This window comes from Protopterus annectens, chromosome 2.part1 (assembly GCF_019279795.1).
Source record: "Protopterus annectens isolate FY-2018-M chromosome 2.part1, PAN1.0, whole genome shotgun sequence".
Lineage (NCBI taxonomy): Eukaryota > Metazoa > Chordata > Ceratodontiformes > Protopteridae > Protopterus > Protopterus annectens.
Genome location: NC_056729.1, coordinates 1,143,177,547 through 1,143,202,460, shown reverse-complemented (window position 1 = coordinate 1,143,202,460; position 24,914 = coordinate 1,143,177,547). Strand labels below are relative to the sequence as shown.

General features: G+C 44.6%; 1 protein-coding gene across 2 annotated transcripts in view; it reads left to right on the top strand.

Annotated features, from left to right (window-relative positions):
- Window positions 1-24,914, top strand: part of ESCO2 (establishment of sister chromatid cohesion N-acetyltransferase 2) — a 769,905-nt gene that overhangs the window by 87,786 nt on the left and 657,205 nt on the right. For both annotated transcript variants that reach the window (XM_044062679.1, XM_044062678.1), the window contains exon 2: window positions 19,360-19,417. In XM_044062679.1, coding sequence (XP_043918614.1) covers window positions 19,380-19,417 — 38 coding nt within the window. In that variant the 5' untranslated portion in view covers window positions 19,360-19,379. The remainder of the gene's footprint in view (window positions 1-19,359; window positions 19,418-24,914) is intronic.

Genomic DNA, 24,914 nt, shown 5'->3' with positions numbered 1-24,914 from the left:
TACACCATAAATGAAAAGAAATCACAACTGGTACCCTCTCAAAAAAATTAAATTCCTGGGTGCAAGCTTGAATACAACTGTCCAAATGACTTGCCTTACACCAGAAAAGCAAATTCAATTGGTGACCTACTTCAAACAGGTGGCCACATAAACCCTGCTATCTGCAAGGCAAATTCTGCAGGCCTTGGGGTTCATGGCCTCCTGCATTTTTCTAATTCCATATGCAAGACTGCATATGAGGAAACTTCAGTTGTACTTAAAAAGTTTATGGAGTCAACATTGTCACAGCCTGGAAACAATGAGTCCTATTACACCTAGAGTTCCTATGGTGGGCAGAAGCCTGCCACCTAAACAAGGGACTGTCATTCACTCCACTCCCTGCCGCCCAAACCCTAACTACAGACGCATCAGACCATGCTTGGGGGGCTCATCTGGCAGGAAAGTGCATTCAGGACAAATTGAGCCCAAATCAAATGCACCTACATATCAATCAGAAAGAGATGCTAGCTGTACAGAATGCTCTGACAGCCTTCAAGGATTACCTTCATCCAGGACAACTAATGGTAAAGACAGACAATACCACAGTTATGTGGTACATAAACAAGCAGGGGGGTGCACATTCCTACCCCCTTTTGCAGACTAGCCATGGCATTGTGGAACACAGCCTTGACTTGTCAGATACAACTACAAGCTCAGTTTCTGCCAGGAAAGCTAAATACTCTGGCAAACGAACTAAGCAGAAATCTTATGGACCCACACGAATGGAAACTGGAACCACATGTTTTCAACATGTTGACAAGCAAATGGGGGAGCCCAGACATAGTTCTGGGGTGAGGCAAAAAGATCCATCAGTTGGACAAATTCTGCACAAGAGTTCATCACAAAAAAGCTTGGAAAGTGGATGCTTTATCAGTCTGTGCTTTCCCTCCTCTGCCTCTGCTCTCAAGTCCTACTAAGTCAGACGGGACAAACCAAAAATGATTCTGATTGCTCCAGACTGGCCTCGCCAACACTGGTACCCACTCCTGCGCAATGCGTCACACCTTCCTCCGTGCACCTGCCTCAGACACCTTACCTACTGTCTCAGCAGAACAACCAAATTCTGCACACTCAGCTCCAAACTTTGAATCTTGCAGCGTGGCTAATCAACTGATTTCACCTTTGGCATCTGTCGGCGAACGTGTTATGAATGTCATTTTGGAGGATAGAAGGCCTAGTAGTAGAAAATCTTATGCTGACAAATGGAAAAGATTCTGCCTGGAGCCAATCACAAGGAATAAGCACAGCAATGCCCAATATTCCTCAGATTCTGCAATAGTTAACTGAGATGCTTCACAAGGGCCTATATTTTTCTTCCATAAAAATCCATGCTTCTGCCATTTCAGCTCATTACAACACAGAACCTCCCCTCTTCTCTCATCCTCTGCTAAAGCAGTATCGCAGAGGGACCAAAAATTTAAAACCTCCCAGGAGAGCACCAACTCCTGCATGGGACCTCAATTTTGTTTTGGAAAAACTCCCTCCCTCCTTTTGAGCCAGCCGCTACTGCGGAACTAAAACTTCTCTCTTGGAAAACAGCTTTCCTTTTAGCAGTCACTTCAGCTAGAAGGATTTCCGAATTACAGGCTCTTATGGCAGTGAAGCCTTTCATTATTTTTCACCCGGACAGAGTGGCTGTCAGGACCAATCTATCTTTTATGCCTAAGGTGGTATCCAGTGTGGCTCTTAATCAGACCATTCATCTGCCAACTTTCTTTCCCAATCCACAGAACAAGGGTGAGCGGATTCTGCATTCATTGGATGTACACAGACAACTCGGATTCTACTTAAACAGGACAAAATCTATAAGAAAATCTGAACTGTCAGTGGCATTTGCTGCAGGGGCAGAGGGAAAGGCTATTTCAAAGTAGAATATTTCCAAATGGATAAACCATTGTATTCATTTCTGCTATATGCACCATGGTAAACCTATCCCCAAGGGGATCAGATCTCATTCCACCAGGGCTGCATCTACTTCAGCAGCCTTTCTCAGAGGGGTTCCTACCAGAGACATTCTAGAAGCTGCTACCTGGAGCTCAGTTCATACATTCACCAAACATTACCATTTACCTCTCTTCTCTAAAGCCAGAGCTGGCTTTGCCACTGCTGTCCTGCAGGGCCTTATAGCGGCTCCTAATGCTGTATAAATCCATCCTCCCAATCATAGCTTTGGGATGCTATCCAAATGTAATGACCGCAACAGTGAAATATGAAGAACATAGTACAGTTGTGTACACTTACCATAAATGTAAATGTTAGAGTGTATTCACTCTTGCAGTCCTGGTTACCCATCCTCCAGCCCCCTGTTTTTCTCTTACTATACCGCTCCTTTCTTTTACTATGCCTAATTGTTTGGAGGTATATTTTTTTGTTTTAAAATTTATATTTATATATATATATATATATATATATATATATATATATATATATATATATATATATATATATATATATATATATATATATATGTATGTATATATGTATACACATACATATATTTGGGGGGCACCTGACATCTGGGGCAAGAAAAACTGACGTAATGGTGTCGGCTGCATGTTTTATACCCCTGACGACCTGACGTCATGGAAGAAGGGACAGCAACTGACTTTGTTAATCAGACCGACTGAGGGCACCCTGCCAGCAGATTACCCAAATGTAATGACTGTAACAGTGAATACACTCTAACATCTACATTTATGGTAAGTGTACACAACTGTACTTTCCTGCAGGCCTTTTGTGCCCGGCTCCCTACCTCCTGGGTTACTCCACCTGCCAACAAACGTATCCGGCTTGCCATGCAGTGTGCATGGAAGACTCCTGGCATCGTTTAGGCCATTCCCTGGAGACCAGATAGAATTTTGTCCCTTCCTGCTAGTGATCCCCATTGGTCCAAAGGTCTTCTGTAGATGCTTTGGTGGTGGCGGCCACAACTAAAAAGGACCTGGTGGAAGAAGAAAGCCAGACTGTCCATCCGCCCAACAGAGTCCCGGGTTCTGGACAGAATAGGGAAGCTTACTTTCGCATCAGCAACCTTTGCAGTCAGGTCCCTGAACTATATGGCACATTTTACCAGGCTTCAAAGAGACTTAATTTCTGAGCTCTCTAAAACTTTGGCTGGAGCTATATCTGATGAGATCCGTGGCAAAGTGGCCTCTCAGCTAGCCACCATCGAATCGATATCTAACTCCTCCATGCGCCTGATATCTCACGCATCAGGAGCAGCAACTAGAGCGGCGAGTTCAGGCATTGTTCTGAGACATGCCTGGATGCACTTGTGTAATTTCGTGGAACCCTTCAAGGCTTACTTTCTCATCGCTCCCATCAAAGCCTCTTTGTTGTTCGGACCCAAGGTTAAAAGCACACTGGCCAGATTTTCACAGGACGGTAAGACCCTTTCTGCTGTGGGTGTCCGTTATTCTTCCCCTCAGCGGGCTTTCTCCAGAAACCAGAAGAGTGGGAAGATATGGCACAGAAAGTCTCAGGGTTCTTTCCATGACACATAGGCCGAGTTCTCCCCTAGAGGCAGAGGGGAAAACTCACAGGGAAGACGCCCCTTTCGGGGCAGAGGGGGTCCACGTAACCAGGGTTCCAGGGATTCTTTCCCTGGCCAGTTCTACCAGCGCTCCTGAAGAGCGGCCCAACTGCTTTCCTCTGGAAGAGGTTGGGGGTCGTTTCTCTTTGTACCCTTCTGCCTGGCTAACAATTGCCACCGATTCTTGGGTATAAAGGATAATAACCAGAGGTTATCGTATCCCCTTCGACCTTTGTCCCGCTCCCCTAACCAGCTTAACCGACATTCCACCCAGTCAAAGGGAAGAAGCAGCATTAGAGATTTGAAGGCTGCTAAGAGAGTCATCCAAATAGTCCCTCCAGACCAGATAGGATCCGGATTCTACTCAAGACTATTTTTGGTGCCAAAGAAAACCGGGAACTGGAGACCAATTTTGAATCTCGGTGTATTAAACAAGTTTGTAAAAGTGCAAAAATTCTGGATGGTCACAATACAGTCTTATCCTTCTGCTTTTGGAAAAAGACTATTGGATGTGCTCACTAGTTCAAGATGTGTACTACCACATAAAAGCGAACAGACCATCAAGAAGATTCCTTCGCTTCCGTGTAGGAGCCATTCATTACCAGTTCAGGGTACTGCCCTTCGGACTCTCTACAGCCCTCAGAGTGTTCACAAAGTGCATGGCAGTCGTCACAGCTCACTTGCGACTACAAGGATTCCAGGTGTTTCCATACCTAGACGACTGGCTCATCTCCACCCCCACCAGACATCTATTGGAAGAAGCCCTGACATACTCTCTCCTCACTGCAAAAAGGCTAGGCATAACCATAAACTGTCAAAAATCCAATCTCATCCCATCTCAGTCCACAGAATTCATAGGGGTCATCTAGCATACAAAGAATTGCAGCACATCCATTCGAGAGCACAGAATTCTAAGGATAAAGCAGCAACTGATTCCAATCCTTTCAAGGGAGAAATCCACAGCTCATTCTGTTATCCAGTTGTTCGGTTCCAAGGCAACCTCCATTAAGATTGTCCCCCTGGCCAGGTTTCACATGAGGCTTCTACAATGGCTACTGCTCACCCAGTGGTATCCCTTTCAGTACCCTCTTACAGCCAAGATTCGGGTAACTCACAGGTGCAAACAAGATTTAAATTGGTGGATGGCACACAATCCGTCACAATGGTCTCGTCCCTTCTCCCCCCAACAGCCCAAGGCTACAGTGACCACAGACGCCTCCTTGATGGGGTGGGGGAGGGGGGGCTATTTCAGGGTTAGACAGTCCAAGGTACTGGGTCCGAAATGGAGGCCCATCTGCATATAAATGTTCTAGAGCTGAGGGCGGTGCTTCTGGCGTTGCAAGCATTCCATCCCCTGCTGCTGTCTGGGACTATTGCGATACAGTCAGACAACATGGCGGTGGTCTGGTACATCAACAAACAAGGTGGAACCAAATCTTACCTACTCTGTCGAGAGGCCATGAGATTATGACATTGGGCGATGGCTACCAACTGCTTTCTTCTAGCAAAGCACATTCAGCAGGTGTATTCTACAACCTCACAAGTGGTCCCTGAATCCCTTGATAGCGGCGGAGATTTTCAACCGTTGGGGTCTTCCTTGCTGTGACCTCTTTGTGTCTCCGACCAACTACAAATGCAGCAATTATTTCACCCTGATTCCCCCTCCGGGACAGTCAGCCAGGGACGCTCTAGTCCGCGATTGGCCCTCTGGTCTACTTTATGCATTTCCACCTCTCCCCCTCACTCCCCAGTTTCTGAAGAAAGCCCACTGGTTGAAGAGCAAAGTAATCCTCATAGCACCATATTGGCCTTGTCAGATTTGTTTCCCCTTCCTTTGGCCTCACCTGCTAGATCAACTGTGGATTCTCCATCCAACCCTCGGGGTTGATCTCCCATCCGCAGAATCTGATTCAACCCAACTTGAACAGCCTGAAGCTCACAGCTTGGCTCCTCCAATTCCTTTGATTGCCAGGCAGAATGATCTTTCTTTGCCAGTACGTGACATTCTTATTGCATCTCATAAGTCTTCCAACAGAATTACATATCTCAATAAGTGGAAAAGATTTACTGTTTGGTGAAAGAAAAACTGGTAGATCCTTTTTCAGCACCAGTGTCGATAGTACTGGAATATCTGTCTACCCTATTTCAGTCCAGTCTGTCTGCCTCTACCATTACAGCTCATTTGGCTGCAATATCTAATTTTCATGATGGTGTCCAAGACTCTTCTCTTATGTCACACAAATTGTGCAAGACTTTCATAAAAGGTGTGAATCATCTAAAACCGCCTTTTAGAGAACCTACTCAACCTTGGGACCTGTCATTAGTCCTACAAGCTTTGACAATGCCACCTTTTGAACCAGCTTCTTCTTGCAACCTCAAATATTTGTCATGGAAAACCTTGTTTTTGGTCGTCATTACTTCTGCCAGATGCATCTCTGAGCTTCAAGCCTTATGCATTAATAGAGACCATATTTGATTTTTCATAGAGAGAGTGTCAGTGAGAAATAATCCTTCCTTTCTGCCAAAAGTGATCTCTGAAAAAAAGCCATATTTTGGGTTGTCCCAGTATTTTACAACCCCCCCCCCCACACACACACACATTTATTGTGCTTGGTATATGTATGATTTTAACACAGTATTGCAAGCCCAGCCACCAGTCCATAAACTCCTTTTGCCATATACTTTTGCAATGACCAGTACTACTGGACATTAAATTTTAAAATGCCCTTTCAAAGTCTCTTTCATCTCTTTGAAATTGTAAATGAATTTTCTTTCTTGCTTCTCTGGTAAATGCTTCTATCACATAAAGATTCCATGGGTTACAGTATTTCTTTTTTCATATTCTCTAGGTAAATTTTCCTTTGAAAAAAAACGGTCTCAAATATAATGTCACTTTGCTAGTTAGAATAAATGCTTTTACCGCATGTGCTTTTACACCCAAAGGAGCTATTAAATTGTCCCACACTTCATATGTCTATTTCTTTGTCTTTACTTTGAATTCTTACCACATACTTCTGTTTTACATTTTCTTGTGCCTTCTTTTACTTTCTCTACATATGTTTTCTTTTTTTTTTATCTCACCACTATTCTTGAGGCTTGTCTCTTTATCCTCGTTTTGTATTTTCTTCATAATGTCCCCAGAGGAAACATCTCCTTCATTGTTTGTCAAAGTACTTTGTCATTATGTTCTAAATCTTCCAATGCTTAGTTATATGATCTTTTATATATATATTTTCTTTCTCTGCTGTTCTCACATATTGCCACTGTAAAAAAAAAAAAATTCTGAAGTATCGTCCACCATTCAGACCAGTTTCTATAAAATGATCTAGTAATATCCATACTCTACTGTTCTCACATCATACTGCCACTGCCAGCTCCTTCATTTTCTGGCTCACTCTGCATCACTGTTTCTTTACGTAAATCATTATGCAACCCTCCCGACTGTAGAGCTGTAATTATACATCCATCATTTCTGACTCATCTCCATCAAAAAGATGTCTTTTAAACATTTTTTCAGAATCTTTCACACATTCTCCATTCTCAAAATGTATTTTCTCCTCCATTTTTCTCACCACGCCATCATCCTCAGTCTACAATCTGCCTCCATGTTATTCCAGGCAGTCTCTGTGCCTGGAATGGAAACAGAAAGTGCTCCTACAAGATGAGTGCCACTCACAACGATGACGTAGGTGAAGTTCCTTGATGCCCAGGCCAGAATTTCTCTAATAGTATAAATGCCACCTCAGATCTCCCCAAAAAGAAGCTACTAGCGTAGTTGGACTAACACGGTCAGCAAAAGGATCAATAAATGAATAAAAAAGTGAGTTAGCTGCAGGTTCCAGCATGGGATCCAAAGCATCAGGCTCATCACTGGCCAGTATGTCTTGTGCTTGTTCACCAAACTTATGAAACTGATGGAGGATTTATCAAAAATAATGCTTAATATTTCAGTTTTGTTTGTTAGGATTCACATCAGCAAAATGTCTGTTTTGCAAGTTCGAGTCCCTGTGATTATCCAGGTACTGATCTTCATGTTTCACTGTTGCAGTCATTACATTTGGGTTATCTGCTTGCAGGTAGCAGTCAGTCGGCATGATTAACAAAGTCTTGGGTCCTGCATTGGTTGCTGTCCCTTCTTCCATGACGTCAGGTCGTCAGGGGTATAAAACATGCAGCCGACACCATTACATCAGTCTTTCTTGCTGTGCGGTGCCCGAAGCAGAAACAGTTTGCAAGTGCCGGTCAGCCGACTCCTGAAATTTTCATTTTCGAGTTTCAGAACCGAAGTCTTCAACTAAAGCTAAGTTCCCTGTTGGGGAAACTTTTTCTTGCTCCTTACCGATGTCAGTAAAAGTTAATAATTGCATTACTTGTGGAAAGCAAATACCTCATAAAGATTTTCATTCGTACTGTATTCCTTGCCTAGGCCCTGACCACGACGTACCTTGATGTCAGTTTTCTGCTTTAATCAGCGCACTGTCTGTCATCTGTATATTTTCGCCTCTAAATATTTTGTTTCTCTGTTCAATTATCCAGAAATTGCATCAGTTAGCCATCCGACTAACGGGATTACGAAAAAACACGAAGATAAACACAGACTCAGAGACAAGCCGCCGAGGTCCAAAACTGCCGACGAAGCTTCTCCTAAGCCATCGCCAGTACTCAGTGAGACGCTTTCACAGCCCCTGATACCTGCTACTTCTGATTCGCAGGCCTCTACTGAGACCCACTCAGAGTCCGGTATACCACGAGATGCTTCAACTATGGAACCCGCGGATGTCTCTACCTTGGATGGGTCCGGAGCCGCTGTGCAGGCACTGGCCTCTGAGGGTGTATTCATGCCTATGGACTTGCATATTAAACAGACGCCTCCTTCTTTATTTAGGCCTAAATCTCGATCCGTGTCTAAAAAACCGACTCCCAGGTCACATGCTCAGGCGTCTAGGCCAAAAAAACATATGATAAGAATGGCTGAAGATCTAATAACTCTAATCAGGGGTAGCCAACCCCCCCCCCCTTTCTAAGAGGTCTAGGACTGAAGTTGATTATAAATCTTCTGATCAGGATTCTGTTTTTTCTGACTCTTCTGATAATCTGGATTTGTCCTTACCTACTTATGAGGATTCTGATGCAGAGGACTCTATTCCCTCTGCTTCCCCTCCTGAGGATTTTTCTTTTGGGGAAACCTTATATACTCTAAGGGAGCATTTCCACTGGGAAAGCCAGGATTTTTCAGATTCAAAAAAGAGGATTAGGGATTTCCTTCTCCTACCTCAGCATAGGCCTTTAGCTATTCCCCCTGTACTAGACATTGTTGATGATTCCACCTAAAACGCAGCTTTTCAGCGCTTCTGCTATGGAACAACTTGTTACCACTCCCACAAGAGGGGAAAACATACTGGACCTGATCATCACCAACATGGGGACTCTATGCTCCAGACCAGAAGTGTATCCCTCACTGGTAAGATCAGACCATAAACTAATCTCACTGGATATTCACATCCCGACCCCACCTCCTGCCCAGAAAACCACAGTGAAAAACTTCTCTAAAGCAAATTTCACACTCCTCAAAACCGAGGTGGAATCTTTCAAAGCCCCCGGGCCTGTGGAAAATACGGCCCAGACCGCAGAATCCTTTATAAACGCATTCTATGAACACCTTCAGGAATGCATGCATCATGCAATCCCAAATAAAACTAAGACCCAGTCCTCCAAAGGCAGACGTCCTGTCTGGTGGACCCCAGCCATAAACAAACTATACAATAGAAGGAGAGGAAGCTACTACATTATAGAGCAAAATCCCAAAAAGGGAAGGCATCTCTGATCAGTATTAGCAAAAAACTACGGGCACTCATAAAATCGTCTAAGGCCAGCTTTGAGAGAAAAATTGCACAGGACACTAAGGATAATCACAAGGCTTTCTTTAGTTATGTTAGGAACCTGGGTGGGAATTCCCAGATATGCTCAGAATTAGTCCAAAATGACAAAAAATACACCGAACCCACAGACATTGCCAACATCCTAGCTGACAGGTTCAGCGCAAACTTCTCCCCTCCCCCCCCACCACCACCAAAAGGGCAAATATCTATCCCAGCAGAGTGCTGCCCCCCTGACATCTCAGATGCTCAGGTAAGAGCCGCCCTCTCCAAAGCAAAAAACACGGCATCAATGGGACCAGACGGTGTACATGAACTCCAAGAAGAGCTAAACCCAAACATAAAACTACTGTTCAATCTCAGCCTTACTACAGGATATGTACCCAAAGAGTGGCGTACAGCAACAGTGGTCCCTCTCCACAAAGGAGGTGCCTCAGCAGATCCTGGAAACTATTGCCCCATAAGCCTGACTAGCTTGGTCTGCAAAGCTATGGAAAGGATCATCATGGACCTCATAAATAAAGATATTGGGGACCTACAGACACTGGATCCTACCCAGTTCGGCTTTGTTAAGGGCAGATCCTGCCTCTTAAAACTGGTCGATTTCTTTGAAACAGTCACCAAGGCCATTGACGAGGGGAAGGTGGTCCACACAGCCTACCTGGACCTCGCAAAAGCCTTCGATACAATACCCCACTCGGGCATTATAGATAAGCTCATCAGCTTAAATATAAACCCCTATGTCACCAGATGGGTTGCAAACTGGATCAAGGACAGAACCCACATGGTTAGAATTGCTGGAGCCATGTCAGACTCCAAACCAGTTACAAGTGGCGTCCCACAAGGCTCAGTCCTGGGACCTCTCTTGTTCGGTATATATTTCTCTGAGGTACAGGCCAACACGGAAGGACTGTGGCTGACCAAGTTCGCAGATGACTGCAAACTGGGCGCCATAATCGACTCTCCAGCCGACACAAGCATCCTCCAAAAGGGCCTCATAGAAACAGACAACTGGTGCCAGAGCCATGGCCTCAAGCTAAACGCCAAAAAGTGTATAGTCATCCCCTTTGGCAAAAACAAAGTGCCCACAAATTACCACATAGGTGGTAATCCATTAAGTACAGAAGAAGTAATTAGGGACCTGGGGACCCAAGTTGATAGCAAGCTCTCATTTGACAACCACGTGGCCAAAGTGGTTAGAAAAACATTTTATATAGCCCACCTAATCATGAAGGGATTCACATCTAGATCAGGGGGATCGTGCCTCTTTACTCATCCCTCATCAGGCCCATAATTGAGTACAATGCCCCTTTTGGGATATACCTTACTAGACACCTGCAGCAACTGGAAAGACCCCAAAAGTACCTCACCAAGAGGATCAAAGGGCTCAAACAGATGCCATATGCTGCCGGTTAAAGAAACTCCAGCTCTACTCAGTGGCATACCGCCTGCTCAGAGGCGATCTGTGCCTGACGTATAAAGCCATGTCCAACCCGGAATTAATGGACATGCTGCACCTCAGAAAATCCAAATCCCATCGAGCTACGCGCTCGAGAGACTTGAACCTCAGCACTGAAATAAATAGGACATGCTGGAGGGACAGATTCATAACCCAGAGGCTCCCTTCACTCTGGAATAAAATCCCAGTCCAGGTTAGGCAGAGTCCCTCATTGACTCTCTTCAAAAGGAATCTTGCTGAGTGGATGGGAGATCGTAGGTTTACCCCGGGTATCACTTCTGTGTCACTGTTAGACAGAGGCACAGTATACTAACCTCGAAAAAGGGCATAGCAAAATTAATTTAAAATGGGTGGCGAAAGCCAAACACACTCTGGCTAGGCTTATAAATGCCCTAGGGCAGATAGCCTAGTATGAACCTATGCTTTCTCGGAATCTAGTTTGTCCCCTGATTCCCTGTCTCCTGCTCTCAGAAAACCTGACAGATAATACAGGGTCCCCTGAGTCCCACAAGTTCCTTTTCAAAAATCCTATTGCAGATCCAGAGACTATTTCACAGGGGCCCAAGGGCATTAAGGTGTCTACTGCAAAAAATCCTACCCCTTCTGATAGAGACTCCAGGGTGCTGGATAGATGGGGTAAGAAGGTTTACACTTCTGCTACCTTGGCCTTTAGGGCTTTAAACTGCCAGTTTCATACGTTGAAATATCAGCAACATGTTATTGGACTGCTTAAACAGAAAATGATGTTGATTCCTGACTGTGTGGAAAATAAAGAATTACAGGATTTAATGCATTCTGCCGAACAAGTTGGAAAACATACTTTGCAATGTGGTTTTGATTCATTAGAGGCCTGTTGCAGGGCTGCTGTTACTGGGTCTGTGCTCAGAAGGCATGCTTGGCTTAAGGAGCAATTTTTGCCTGATCATGTTAAACTAAATTGTTGGATGCTCCTTTAAATCAGGACCGCCTGTTTGGCAACAAGGCTGAGGAAGGTCTTAAAAAGATGGAAGATAAAGCTAAATCTATGCAAACTGTTAAAAATTTTTTTTTACAAGTTCAGCCTCCTAGATTTAGTAGGCACTGGCCCTCTAAGAACTATTCCTTTCTAGCCCCTTCCAGGTCTTCTCAAGCCAAACCCAGACACAGCAATAACCCCAGGTTTTAGTCCCAGGGGACTCTCAGAACTAAGCAGTGGGGGGCCTCCCCTTCCAAGTCTGGGAATAATAAGACTCCCCCCTCTGGTAAAGTGTCTCAATGACTTCCTTCTAAAATTTCCAAGCACTTAACTGACTGCCCCTTTGGGGGGAATGATTGCTCTTCATACAAAGAATTGGGAACTCATTACCCAGGACAAATGGGTTTTAAATATAGTGCCCCAGGAATACAGATTTCACTTCCATACGTTGCCAACACCAAGTGGGTGGCCGGACCTACCCCCAAATCAGTGGGCAGAGGCCCAAAAACAAGTACTTTCTCTCTTAAGCATGGGGGCTATTCAACTGGGTTCAGGCACCTAGGCGGTGCGACAACCCACTGTGAGACAACTGGATGTGGACAGATGGCAGTATGGCAGTTTAGCTGCAGTGACAAATGCCTGCAGACAATTCCCTGTGAAAATACAGTAACCCCCTGCACCCTAACCACAGGTACAGGTGTGAGATACAAACCCCCTATGTGATCTACACTCTACACCCCCTAGAAACCACCGTGTGCAACTAACACTGTAACATGTGCCTAGAATAGGATGCCAAGTGGGCATCAAAGTGGTAGAGTGAAAGCTGTGTGCTGTGGGCAAAGCCTTTATTAACGAAAAATGTAAAGTGATGTGGGAAGTGCTTGGTGCATACTAAACCATGACATAATCATAACTTATAGAAATGTGCCACAGCACGGAGAAAATCCTGCACATCACTATAGTCACACTTATGTTGCAAGATGTGTTTTAGATGACGCTCCCTTATAACAATTGCCTTCCTACGTGGTGTCACAGGCATATCCCCCGCAACAGAGATTCTCATCGGGTATCTGTTAAGTTCTGTTCCTGTTGCAGGACAGTCAAAAGATCACATAGCTGCACAGTAGGTCGTCCCAGTAACACTTTGAGCCGATGATGCCATGCCTCTACCTGGTTATTAGTCCGTGGGAAATCCATGCCGGTCGCATCACATTCCAGAACTGTAGAGGATAGGATGATGGTAGACGTTGCTGTGAAGAGCAGCGGGATGCATATTTGCGTGGTCGGCCTCGCACATAATGATGATCCAGGAATACTCCAATAGGCTGTCCACATTCAGGTAACGTAGCCACAATATCCGCAAATGCAGGGACAACATCTTCAACTGGTAGGAATGCCAATGCAATTAGCTTACGTATGGCAATAGAGAATGCGGTGTCCGTACCATAGAGGGCTACAAGGTGGTTATGCTGGATCTGGCGCCAAATGATCTGTGCAAAGTGGAAAAGGCACCCTTTCAGAATACTCTTTGGGAATGCCTTACGGCTGGCACGGATTGCTGCCTTCTCGAAATCAGTCAGTATATACTGTGGAGCCAGGGTACAGTCCTGTTCTGCAGTCATACTCTTCAGTATCTCCCACATACTGTAGTATGCAGACTCTGACTTCCTTGTCATGAGACAGTACACTAGGGGGACAATCCTTGTTGAGGTGTGGGTCCCAATACAGCCATGTAATGTATACAGCTGACGACGTATATCAGCCCGTGTAGGGAAGGTGCCATCTCCAAGAATGATTTCAGCTCTACACAGATCAATTAGGTTCTGTGCTGTTGTAAGTAGAACCAAGGAATCAGTCCCATCCATATTGGATCTCCTACGGAGGATAAAGCTGCCACTACGGAGTGGATAGTGGCTGACATCAATATCTGCAAGTGTTACTGGAGGTGTGGTCATGGATGCCCGTGCCCTCTGACGTACCCTGGTTATGCTACGACGCAATGTGGCACGGCAAGGCATCTCCTGAAGTACATTCTCATCTGCTGTGCCTAGGACACTCTGCATCACCGAACTTGGCAACTCAGTGCCAGTTACTGCCCTCTGCCGCAGTTCTGCTCGCAATGTAGCAACCTGGGCTATTGTTGCATCTGGCCCGTGCTGGTGAGGCAGTGATTTCAGCAGTTCCTCGCCCTCTTCCTGACGTACAGTGATGGCACGACCTCTACAGGCCTGTAGTCTCCGCTCAATACATGCCCAATACCGTTTGGGTGGTAGTTCACGCTCCAAATGGTAGAGGTATCCCTCCACTACCAGCATTGGTTTGCCCCGTTGGCTGGGCACTGTGCTGTATTTGTTGCCAAGCTGACCAGGGCTATACCTGTACATAGCTTCCATCATGGTAACACCACTTGTAGATGGCCTCTCATTATCCATCACAGCATGTATAGTTGGGAACCGAATGCACAGATGTCACTGCTACAATTCACTATTAGATGTAACAATACTTGCTTTACACCGCCCTGTGTTGGGCCCTGTGTTATAGTGCTGCCTGCAACAGCTCACTGTGCAGTTGTCAGTACAATTCCTTGGTCTAACGGTCTGTCATGCTATGGAGTCACTATATGCAGTTTAGACAGCCATGGGGCTAACAAATGTATATACTGTGGTAAGCATATACCTGTCCTGATTTAAACACAGTTACTACATGTGGTGTACATGTCCCTTTTAACTCCCAGTTGTAGCTGCTAGCCAATCAGGGTGTGGGGCCCTGTCTCAGTTTCAGTGACAGAGGTTACATAGGGAAGTTGCTCAATGTTGCACCCTTCTTTGCCTGCCCGGGCCTACATACCTTTGTACACCAGCTCCAGGAGACACCGGATGGGTTTTCCAGAACGTACTAAACACACCTGCTGCTCTAGACTAGGTGTGGGGGTTGACACTCCTTTCTGGAAGTGTTTCTTCGTTCACAGTTCCCACTTGCCATTGTACTAGGGGGGCCGTACTTGAACAGATGCTGTGTGTTGCACTTATGGCTATACATCACTATGTCTGAGACTTGGAATGGACATATTCCCAATACTGTTAACCACTGGCACATTCTGTGTAAAGTGCTGTGCATAGTTTGGTAGTTGTTACCCTACATGCTCCTACAGTAGCATGTGCTTTCTAAGGGGTATGACGTCTGAAACTTCTCCTTCTGTTGCACTCCATTTCATGTGTGTGCTATTCCATTTGCAGTACAAGGGTTACTAGATCCGATCTGTAAAGGTGCTTTGAATAGACAGGGACATACTGAATGTTAATGCGCATGTAGAAAGACACTGCTGCAGCTGCTGCTAGTGTGGATTATATTTCTGGTCTACTGTGGCTGTTTACTGGTCGGGTTTGTCTGGAGTCCAGCTGATCTACTGGTAAGTTCCTACTGATTGTACTGTTGTGTCTTACTTGTATACTGTGTACGTGTGGGTTATTTGTGCTTGAATGCTATATTATTTATAAATCATTTGCCGTGTGTTTGAATTACGCGCTTTTGACTTGGTGTGGATTATAGTTCTGGTGTACTGTGGCTGTTTACTGTTCGGGTTTGTCTGGTGTTCAGCTGATCTACTGGTGAGTTCTTACTGTTTATATTGTTGTGTATGTGCTTGTGTACTGTGTATGTGTGGGATATTTGTGCTTGAATGCTGTACTATGTATATATCGGTTGCCGTGTGTGTGCACTACGCGCTTGTGACTTGTTTACTTTTGCAGCGTAGCTGCTTTAGGGGTTGTCGCTATATGTCTCTTTTTCTACCGACGTGGGTTCCGATGGCTGGTCTGTATTTCGGCCGCACCGCTCTACGATCTAGCGGTGCCACGGCCTTCTTGTTTCGGCATTGTAGCTCGCCGGCAACTGTCTCGCGATCTACACGCCGGAACCCTATTCAACTGGTGCCAAAAGAGGAAAAAGGACAAGGTTTCTACTAGAGACTTTTCCTGGTACCCAGAAAAGACAATTCATGGCATCCTATCCTGGACCTGTGTACTCTAAACACCCTTTTGAAGATTCCAAAATTCAAGATGCTGACTCTTCAATTACTTCCTATGCTAGGCAAAGATGCCTGGTTGGCAACACTAGATTTAAAAGAAGCATACCTGCACATCCCAATCAGGGAATCTTGCAGAAGATACCTAAGCTTCAAAGCAGGCTACACGTACTATCAGTTCTCTGCACTAGCCTTTGGCTTATCTACTGCGCCCAGGGTATTCACAAAGTGCCTAGCTCCAGTTATTGCATTTTGCAGGCAAAGAAATATTCAAATATACCCATACCTGGACGATTGTCTAATTCAGGCAGAAAGTTAGGACATACTTTTGAATCATCTGGCCTTTGTAAAAAGGTTTCTAACTTGTCTGAGGTGCACCATAAATGAAAAAATCATACCTGGTACTCTGTCAACAAATTATATTCCTGGGAGCAAGCTTGAGTACAACTTCCCAGGTGACTTGCCTCACGCCAGAAAAGCAAATTCATTTGACAACCTACTTCAAACAAGTGGCCACAAAAACCCTGCTATCTGCAAGACAAATACTGCAAGCCTTGGGGTTCATGGCCTCCTGCATTCTTCTAATTCCATATGCAAGACTGCATATGAGGAAACTACAGTGGTATTTAAAAAGCCTATGGTGTCAACATTCTTAAGACCTAGAAATAATGATTCCTGTCATACCTTGCCTATGCCTAGAGTTCCTTTGGTGGGCAGAGGCCTGCCACCAAAACAAGGGACTATCTTTCACACCACCCCCTGCCGCCCAAACCCTAACAAGAGATGCATCAGACTATGCATGGGGGGGCTCACCTGGCAGGGAAGTGCATTCAGGGCAAATGGAACCCAAGTGAAATGCACTTGCATATCAATCAAAAAGAAATGTTAGCTGTACAGAATGCTCTGACAGCCTTCAAGGACCACATTCTTCCAGGACAACTAATGATAGAGACTGACAACACCACTGTTATGTGGTACATAAAAGAAGCAGGGTGTGCACATTCTTACCCCCTCTGCAGACTAGCCATGGCATTGTGGAACACAGCCTTGAGCTACCAAGTGCACCTACAAGCTCAATTCCTGTCAGGAAAATTAAATACACTGGCAGACGGACTAAGCAGAAACCTCATGGACCCACACGAGTGGAAACTGGAACCAGGGATTTTCAACATGTTGACAAGCATGGGGGAGCCCAGATATAGACCTTTTTGCCTCTCCCCAGAACTACCATTTAGACAAATTTTGCACAAGGACTCCCCACAAACAAGCCTGGAACGTGGATGCTCTGTCCTTATTCTGTGCCTTCCCCCCTCTGCCTCTGCTCTCCAAAGTACTACTAAAAATTAAACAGGACAAACAAAGGATGATTTTAATTGCTCCAGACTGGCTGCGCCAGCACTGGTACCCCCTCTTGCACAGTGTGTCACGATTTTCTCCATGGCACCTGCCTCAGACTCCTTCCTTGCTGTCTTAGCAGGAGAACCAGATTCTTCACCCTCTGCTTCCAACACTGAACCTTGCAGCCTGGCTAATTACTTAATCTCTTCTTTTACCATCCCTCAGCAAACTTGTGATGGATATCATTTTAGAGGCAAGGAGGCCTAGTACTAGAAAATCTTATGCTGAAAAATGTAAAAGATTCTGTGCCTGGAACCAGTCTCAAGGGATGAGCACAGAAGCGCCCAATTTACCTCAGATTTTACAATACATAACTGAGATGCTTCACAAGGGCCTGTCTTTTTCCTGCATTAATATCCACGCCTCAGCCATTTCAGCTCATTATAACACAGAACCTCCCCTCTTCTCTCATCCACTGCTCAAGCAGTTCCTCAGAGGGGCTAAAAATTTGAGACCACCCAGGAGAGCTCCAACCCCAGCCTGGGACCTTAACTTTGTTTTGGAGAAACTTACTCTATCTCCTTTCGAGCCAGCTGCTACTGCAGATTTAAATTTTCTTTCTTGGAAAACAGCTTTCCTTTTAGCAATCACTTCAGCTAGAAGGGTATCTGAATTACAGGCCCTTATGGCAGTGGAGCCTTTAATCATCTTTCATGCGGACAGGGTGTCCCTCAGAACCAATCCATCCTTCATGCCCAAGGTGGTATCCAGTGTGGCTCTTAATCAGTCCATTCATTTGCCAACCTTCTTTCCCAATCCACAGAATAAAGGGGAAACGGATACTGCATTCCTTTGATGTGCCCAGACAACTTAGATTCTACTTGGACAGGACTAAACCTCAAAGGAAATCTGAACAACTGCTGGTAGCATTTGCTGCAGGGGCAGAGGGGAAGTCTATTTCAAAGCAAACCATTTCTAAATGGATAAGCCATTGCATTCATTTCTGCTATAAGCACCATGGAAAACCTATCCCCCAGGGGATCAGACTTCACTCCACCAGGGCTGCATCTACCTCTACAGCCTTTCTCAGAGGCGTCCCTACCAGGGACATCCTATAAGCTGCTACCTGGAGTTCTGTACATACTTTCACCAAGCATTATCATTTGCCAATTTTCTCTAAATCCAGAGCTGGCTTTGCCACTGCAGTCTTGCAGGGCCTTATAGCGGGCCCTAATGCTATCTAAATTCCTCCCCCCAACCATAGCTTTGGGAATCTACCCAATTGTAATGACTGCAACAGTGAAACATGAACATAGTACAGCTGTGTACACTTACCATAAATGTAGATGTTCGAGTGCATTCATTGTTGCAGTCCTGGCTACCTTCCCTCCAGCCCCCTAGCTTCTTTTGACTTTACCTCTACTTTCCTTTACTATGCTTAAAAGCCTTTTTGGTGTGTTTGCTTTTTTGCTGGTGGTATATCTTTGTGCTTTTATGTTTGCTTCCCATTAGGGGGGCACCTGACATCTGGGGCAAGAAAAACTGATGTAATGGCGTCGGCTGCATGTTTTATACCCCTGACGTCATGGAAGAAGGGACAGCAACCGATGCGGGACCCATGACTTTGTTAATCAGGCCGACTGAGAGCTACCTGCAAGCAGATAACCCAAATGTAATGACTGCAACAGTGAATACACTCTAACATCTACATTTATGGTAAGTGTACACAACTGAACTTTTTGCTGAAGTGTAATCTTTGCTGTAAAGTAGAGTGCAGGCCGGAGAAAGTGGATGCAATCTATTGAAAGCTGCCATTTTAATGCATTTTAAATTACATGCTCATCACACAAGGGTGTACTCTTGTTGACAGAAAATATGTATGCACAATGAATTCACATTTCTACCCGTGTCATCCCCTTTCTTTCTTTCACTGCTGATCTAGTACATTTATTATCTTTCCATGGTAAGCCACCTTTGTTTTCATTTTTGATGAACTTGTGTTGCCCCTTTTTTTTTTTTAATAGGTGTGAAAGCCTTCTCTTGAAGTGGAAGAGTAGATATTAAGGAGCTTGTTGTTCTAATCATTCTTATTGGTGAATTATGTTTTGTAAGAATCTTTATGCCCTTGTTTTACAGGACCACCTGTGGGTGCTAATATGTATCAGATCTTCAGTACACCAACTTGTGCTAAGAGGTAAATACAATTGTGTTCTTTAAGGTGAAAGAAATTCTTGTATGCATTGAAACAGAAAAAAAAATGCATCTCTAGACTTGTATGCTGCTTTTGAATTAGTGCTGCAGTGATTGGGGACAGTATTGTGCTTTTTGTAAGCTTATTTTATGTGTAGAATGCTTATCTTTTCATGCATATTTTTGCAGGTTCACTATTTTGATGTTATGAAATAATTTCCTTAAAGAAATACAGATGGGCCGATGTCTTTTTTTTCCGTCTGATTCAACATGTGGTTTGTCGGAAGTGTCTGGATCTGACCTTGGCACTTTACATCAAAGCTTTAGGTCCAAGAGATGCGACTCCTGCCCAGTCCACAATTCCCCTCTGGCCTGAATTAGTCAGATCTTGTGAAAATTAGATGCATGGACCGAGAACTCATTTCTTAGTTCATAAGTGAATTATTTTTTCCTCCTCCTTTTAGAAAACTGTTTAATGGGTGTAGGAATTGGTGTATGTTTAGCTTTTTTCCTAGTGAAGAAGTACTTTTATAGGCAGTGTAGGTATTTAGTTCTGATGTCCTCAGAGGTTTCAAAAAGTGATCTTCCTGCAGGCATAAAATACCCTTCCATGACCCACACTTTGTGCATACCTCTTTGGGTCCTCACCTACAGTCTTCATGTTTCATCTGTGCTGCCTTTGACACCAGAGCCCTTCAAGGGTGTAAATAAAAACTCATATTGAAAGGACTTCATCCCTGCCAGACAGGGTCTATAATGTCCTTGCACTCTAAGGCATCCTCCTCTTCTCCTCCTTTCAGCAAGAAAATAAAGAGGACAGATACAAAGAGAATGAGAGTAAACTAAGGAGAAAGCAAGTGTGTGAAGATCATCTAGAGAAAACTAAGAGGTCTCCCGACCGCACAGTTATTTCTGGTCTGGCACCAAAGGTACACAGACAATCGGGTCTATATTATGTAATCTGAGAAAATCGACTTACGTTTGATCGACCCCTATTACTCGAAGCCGCACAACATTTAACAGCCAAATCATCAATTTCTTTCCAAGGGAAAGAAGTCGGTTGGCCTTTCTGTTAAATCTGGCCTTTTCCCATTGGAAAGAAATTGATTATTTGATGGTTCGATGTTGTGCAACTTTGGGAAATAGGGTTCAATTAAATATAAATAGAGATTTTACTTTTTTTCATAGAATATAGACCCAGACAGTCGGATCCAACTGTTTCTCAGATCCAGACTCCATTTCCAAAGCCTACCTTTACTCTGGCAACGATGAAGCCTATGCTTCATTGTCAACTTTACAAAAAGCGCCTTTGAAGTCTGCATTAATAGCTTCAAACTCCGCAAGTCTTCTAGTAGATCAGCCAGATCTGGAGGATGAAGTCTACCAAGTGACGATGAGGTCCTCGAGGATTCAGATTCAAGTGGAAGTCCTCCCAGCTCATTTCCTGAGAGAGGATCTGGAATGGGTCCCTCTCAGTCTCCATTCTTCTAGGCAGTGTACATGGGGTCCAGCCTCCCCATGATACCAGCTTCAGAGTCAGCAGCACTTGAGACTTTGTTTTCGACCCCTAGTCTCACTTGCTTGACTCCTATTCTTTTAGGTGCAGCTGCGTCCTGGAGCAAGAGTGTCAGTATCAAGGCTGTGGTTGTGGAGTCAACTTGAAGACTTTTGGAAACATCGCTGCCACTCTTGGCTTCAACACTCGACGGCCCAGTTACGATGCCCACCTGTGGGCCTTCAGCCTTTGGATTTTAGAGGTCTTCTGTCTTATTTGGCTGGTTCTTCTTTGGCTGTAATGGCCAAGTCTGCTTTCGAGGCTATGGAGAAGGCCTTGGCTGAACCAAGACATCTGGTACGTTCACTGAGCTTGGGTCCATCCATACTCCCTCTGAAGCCTGTACCCTACTTTTACTCCAGAACAGATGGCTCCATTAGACTTTGAGACTACTTGATGCTAGAGTCCCTCAGATGATTGCGATGCGTCTCCCTCGGGAGCCCCAAGGCACATTCACCGGAAAACAACTTGTAAGATGAAGCATATTGACTTGTGTCCTGAGTCCGTCATCGAAGAAAACTTAGATGAGGGAGAAGATTCTTCAAGACACCCCCGGAAGATGTTTTGTTCAGAGAAATCCTAGAATTGATGAAACGGCGTGCGGAATGGTCCACTGAAGCTCCTTTTGATGAGTCCATGTTTCTCAAAGACTTTGGGTCCAGCCCTTCAACGTCCAGGGCGGTCCCACCTACTAACCCTTTAGTCGACCTTATCATTCAAACAGCATGAAAGAAGCCTGATGTGGCAGAGCCCATCCCAAAAAACAAAACAAAAAAAAAAGAGAATTTTAGCTGCGTCCAATGATGGGAAGTTTTGGGGCAAGGGTCCCCCTGTAGATGCCATGGTAGTAGCAGCAGCTACTATAAAATAGGTATGTGAAGAGTTCCTCTGTTCATTCCACCTAACTGGGAATATAAGGCTTTGGACAAATTGGGGAAATGGATTTATGCTTCACTCACTTTCGCTGTTCATGCACTGAGCTCTATGGCTCACTTGACACATTTCTAGAGAGATTTGATTAAATAACTTTCAAATTGTCTGGTGGGTACCTTACCAGTGGATGTCCAAAACACTGTGTAGTCCCAGTTGTCTACTCTAACATTCACCTCAAAAGTAACCATGAGACTGCTTTCTAATGCAGCAGATGGAGTTGCACGTGCAGCCAGTATTTGTCATTAGGATGTATTGTCTTGCTTGGATGCGACTTTGCAGAAGGCTTTAGAACATCTTTCATTAATGCCCCATAGGATGATTCCACTTTGGACCGAAGGACAAGGACATACCAGAAAGTAAGCAGACTTTGCCTTTTGAATCATTTTACAACCCCTCTGAGATCCTTCTCCAGAAATCAGAGGGAGAAGAAAAATTTAGTTCAGAAAATCTGGGTTTTTACCCGGGCACTTCTGGGGAAAGGCCTCCTAGAGGCAGAGGTGAAGGCAGTTGCATGGGACATTACCCCAAGGTGAAGCCTGTCCACAAAATCAAGGTTTCTGTGGTCCATTCACAGAGAAATCTTTACAGCGTCACTGAGCACTTGCCCAGTGATTGCACTGTGGAGGAAGACAGGGGATGCTTCTTCTTGCATCCTCTAACCTAGCAAAATATAACTCAAGATTCATGGGTGCCCAGGATCTTTTCCAGAGGTTATACAATCCCATTTTTAGAAACCCAAAGAATAAAGCAAAAGATTGCCAACATTCCACCTAATCAGTTGGAATGTGCAGTGACAGAGGTTCAGAAGTTGCTTGTTAAATGTCACCCAACTTGTCCCCTAAGACCATTAAGAATCCAGGGTCCACTCAAGGTTCTTTAGTCCCAAAAAAGACACGGGACCTGTGGCCAATTTTGGATCTCTGCAAATTAAATCAGTTTGTAAAACAGGCAACATTTTGGATGGTCATAATGCAGTCCATTCAGCCTGTACTCAAAGGGCAATTGGATGTGCTGTATAGATCTTCAGGATGCCTACTATCACTTAAAGATCCATAGGCAGTCCAAGCTATTTCTCCACCAAGCGATTTCTCCATTTCCAGATGGGAACCAATCATTTCCAATTCAGAACACTACCTTTTGGTCTCACCTAAGCCCCATTGGTGTTCGCCAAGATAATGGCAACGGTGACTGCCTTTCTCAGGCTTAAGGGATCCAAGTATTTCTATATCTGGATGATTGGCTTTTAACTTCTACCTTCCTGGGATGTATTACTAACACCTAAGTAATTCCAGGTAGAAGTATTGTCTGCCCTCGGTGTATCCATTAACACCAAGAAGAGCAAATTGCATTTTACTCAATCCATAGAATTTATAGGCTACCAGATGAGCAATGTGTGTCAAATAGGAAAGCTACCCTCAACACTGATCAGTCATATCAGTTGCTCTTCAGTTAATAAATCATCCCCATCTCCAAGCTCAACTGATATTATGGCTTTTAGGTCTACTGTCCTCTTCCTTAGTGATGGTTCCCTTAGCAAGATATCACATGAGTTCTACAATGGACATTAACTGTACTGTAGTCCCAGCAAATTCATCCTCTTAACTACAAAGTTGGACTTGTGCAAATCTGCAAGAACCATATCCAATGGTGGATTATATCTAGCTCAGTCATTCTGGGCAGACACTTTTCTCCTGTGATACCCAACGCCACAGTGATCAAGGACTCCTCCCTTCTTGTGTTGGGGGGGGGGGTTGAAGGGAGGACAGTCCATGGACCGTGGTCCACTTTTAGAGGCCAACTTTCACATTAGTGTCTTGGAGTTAAGAACTGTCCTCCTTTAGTTGCAGACACTTCAGGACCATCTACTGAAGGATGTGATTGTCATACATTCAGACAACATATCAGTAGTTTATTACATCAACAAACAAGGTGGAACTAGATCATACCATCTTTGTCAAGAAGCCTGAAAGTCTGGCAATGGGTATGTCTTAACCACTTTCTAGTAACAATGCATATATCTGGGACTTTCAACATCCTAGTAGGCAAGCTGAGCACAATGATATTACTGCCTCACGAGTTCTTTCAATGTGTCAGTGGCAATAAAGCTCTTCAGCCACTGGAGCTTAACCATGCTGCAGCCTTTCTGCTTCTCATCTTAACAACAATGGCAGAAGTTACTTTGCCCTTATCCCTCCACAAGGTCAGTCACTGAGAGATGCTCTAATCCATCCTTGGCCTCCAATTCTCCTTTAAGCCTTTTCCTTCATAGCCTAGTATGAACCTATGAACCTATCTGCCCTAGGGCATTTATAAGCCTAGCCAGAGTGTGTTTGGCTTTCGCCACCCATTTTAAATTAATTTTGCTATGCCCTTTTTCGAGGTTAGTATACTGTGCCTCTGTCTAACAGTGACACAGAAGTGATACCCGGGGTAAACCTACGATTTCCCATCCACTCATCAAGATTCCTCTTGAAGAGAGTCAATGAGGGACTCTGCCTAACCTGGACTGGGATTTTATTCCAGAGTGAAGGAAGCCTCTGGGTTATGAATCTATCCCTCCAGCATGTCCTATTTATTTCAGTGCTGAGGTTCAACTCTCTCTAGCGCGTAGCTCGATGGGATTTGGATTTTCTGAGGTGCAGCTTGTCCATTAATTCCGGGTTGGACATGGCTTTATACGTCGGGCACAGATCGCCTCTGAGCAGACGGTATGCCACTTTGTACAGCTGGAGTTTCTTTAACCGGGCAGCATATGGCATCTGTTTGAGCCCTTTGATCCTCTTGGTGAGGTACTTTTGGGGTTTTTCCAGTTGCTGCAGGTGTCTGGTAAGGTACATCCCAAAAGGGGCATTGTACTCAATTATGGGCCTGATGAGGGATGAGTAAAGAGGCACGATGACCTCCCCTGATCTAGATGTGAATCCCTTCATGATCATTCCCCTTATCTCCAGATGCATACAGAAAGTAATTGTAGAGTGTGTGTTGTACCTTTAGGAAGCATTTCCAAGGACAG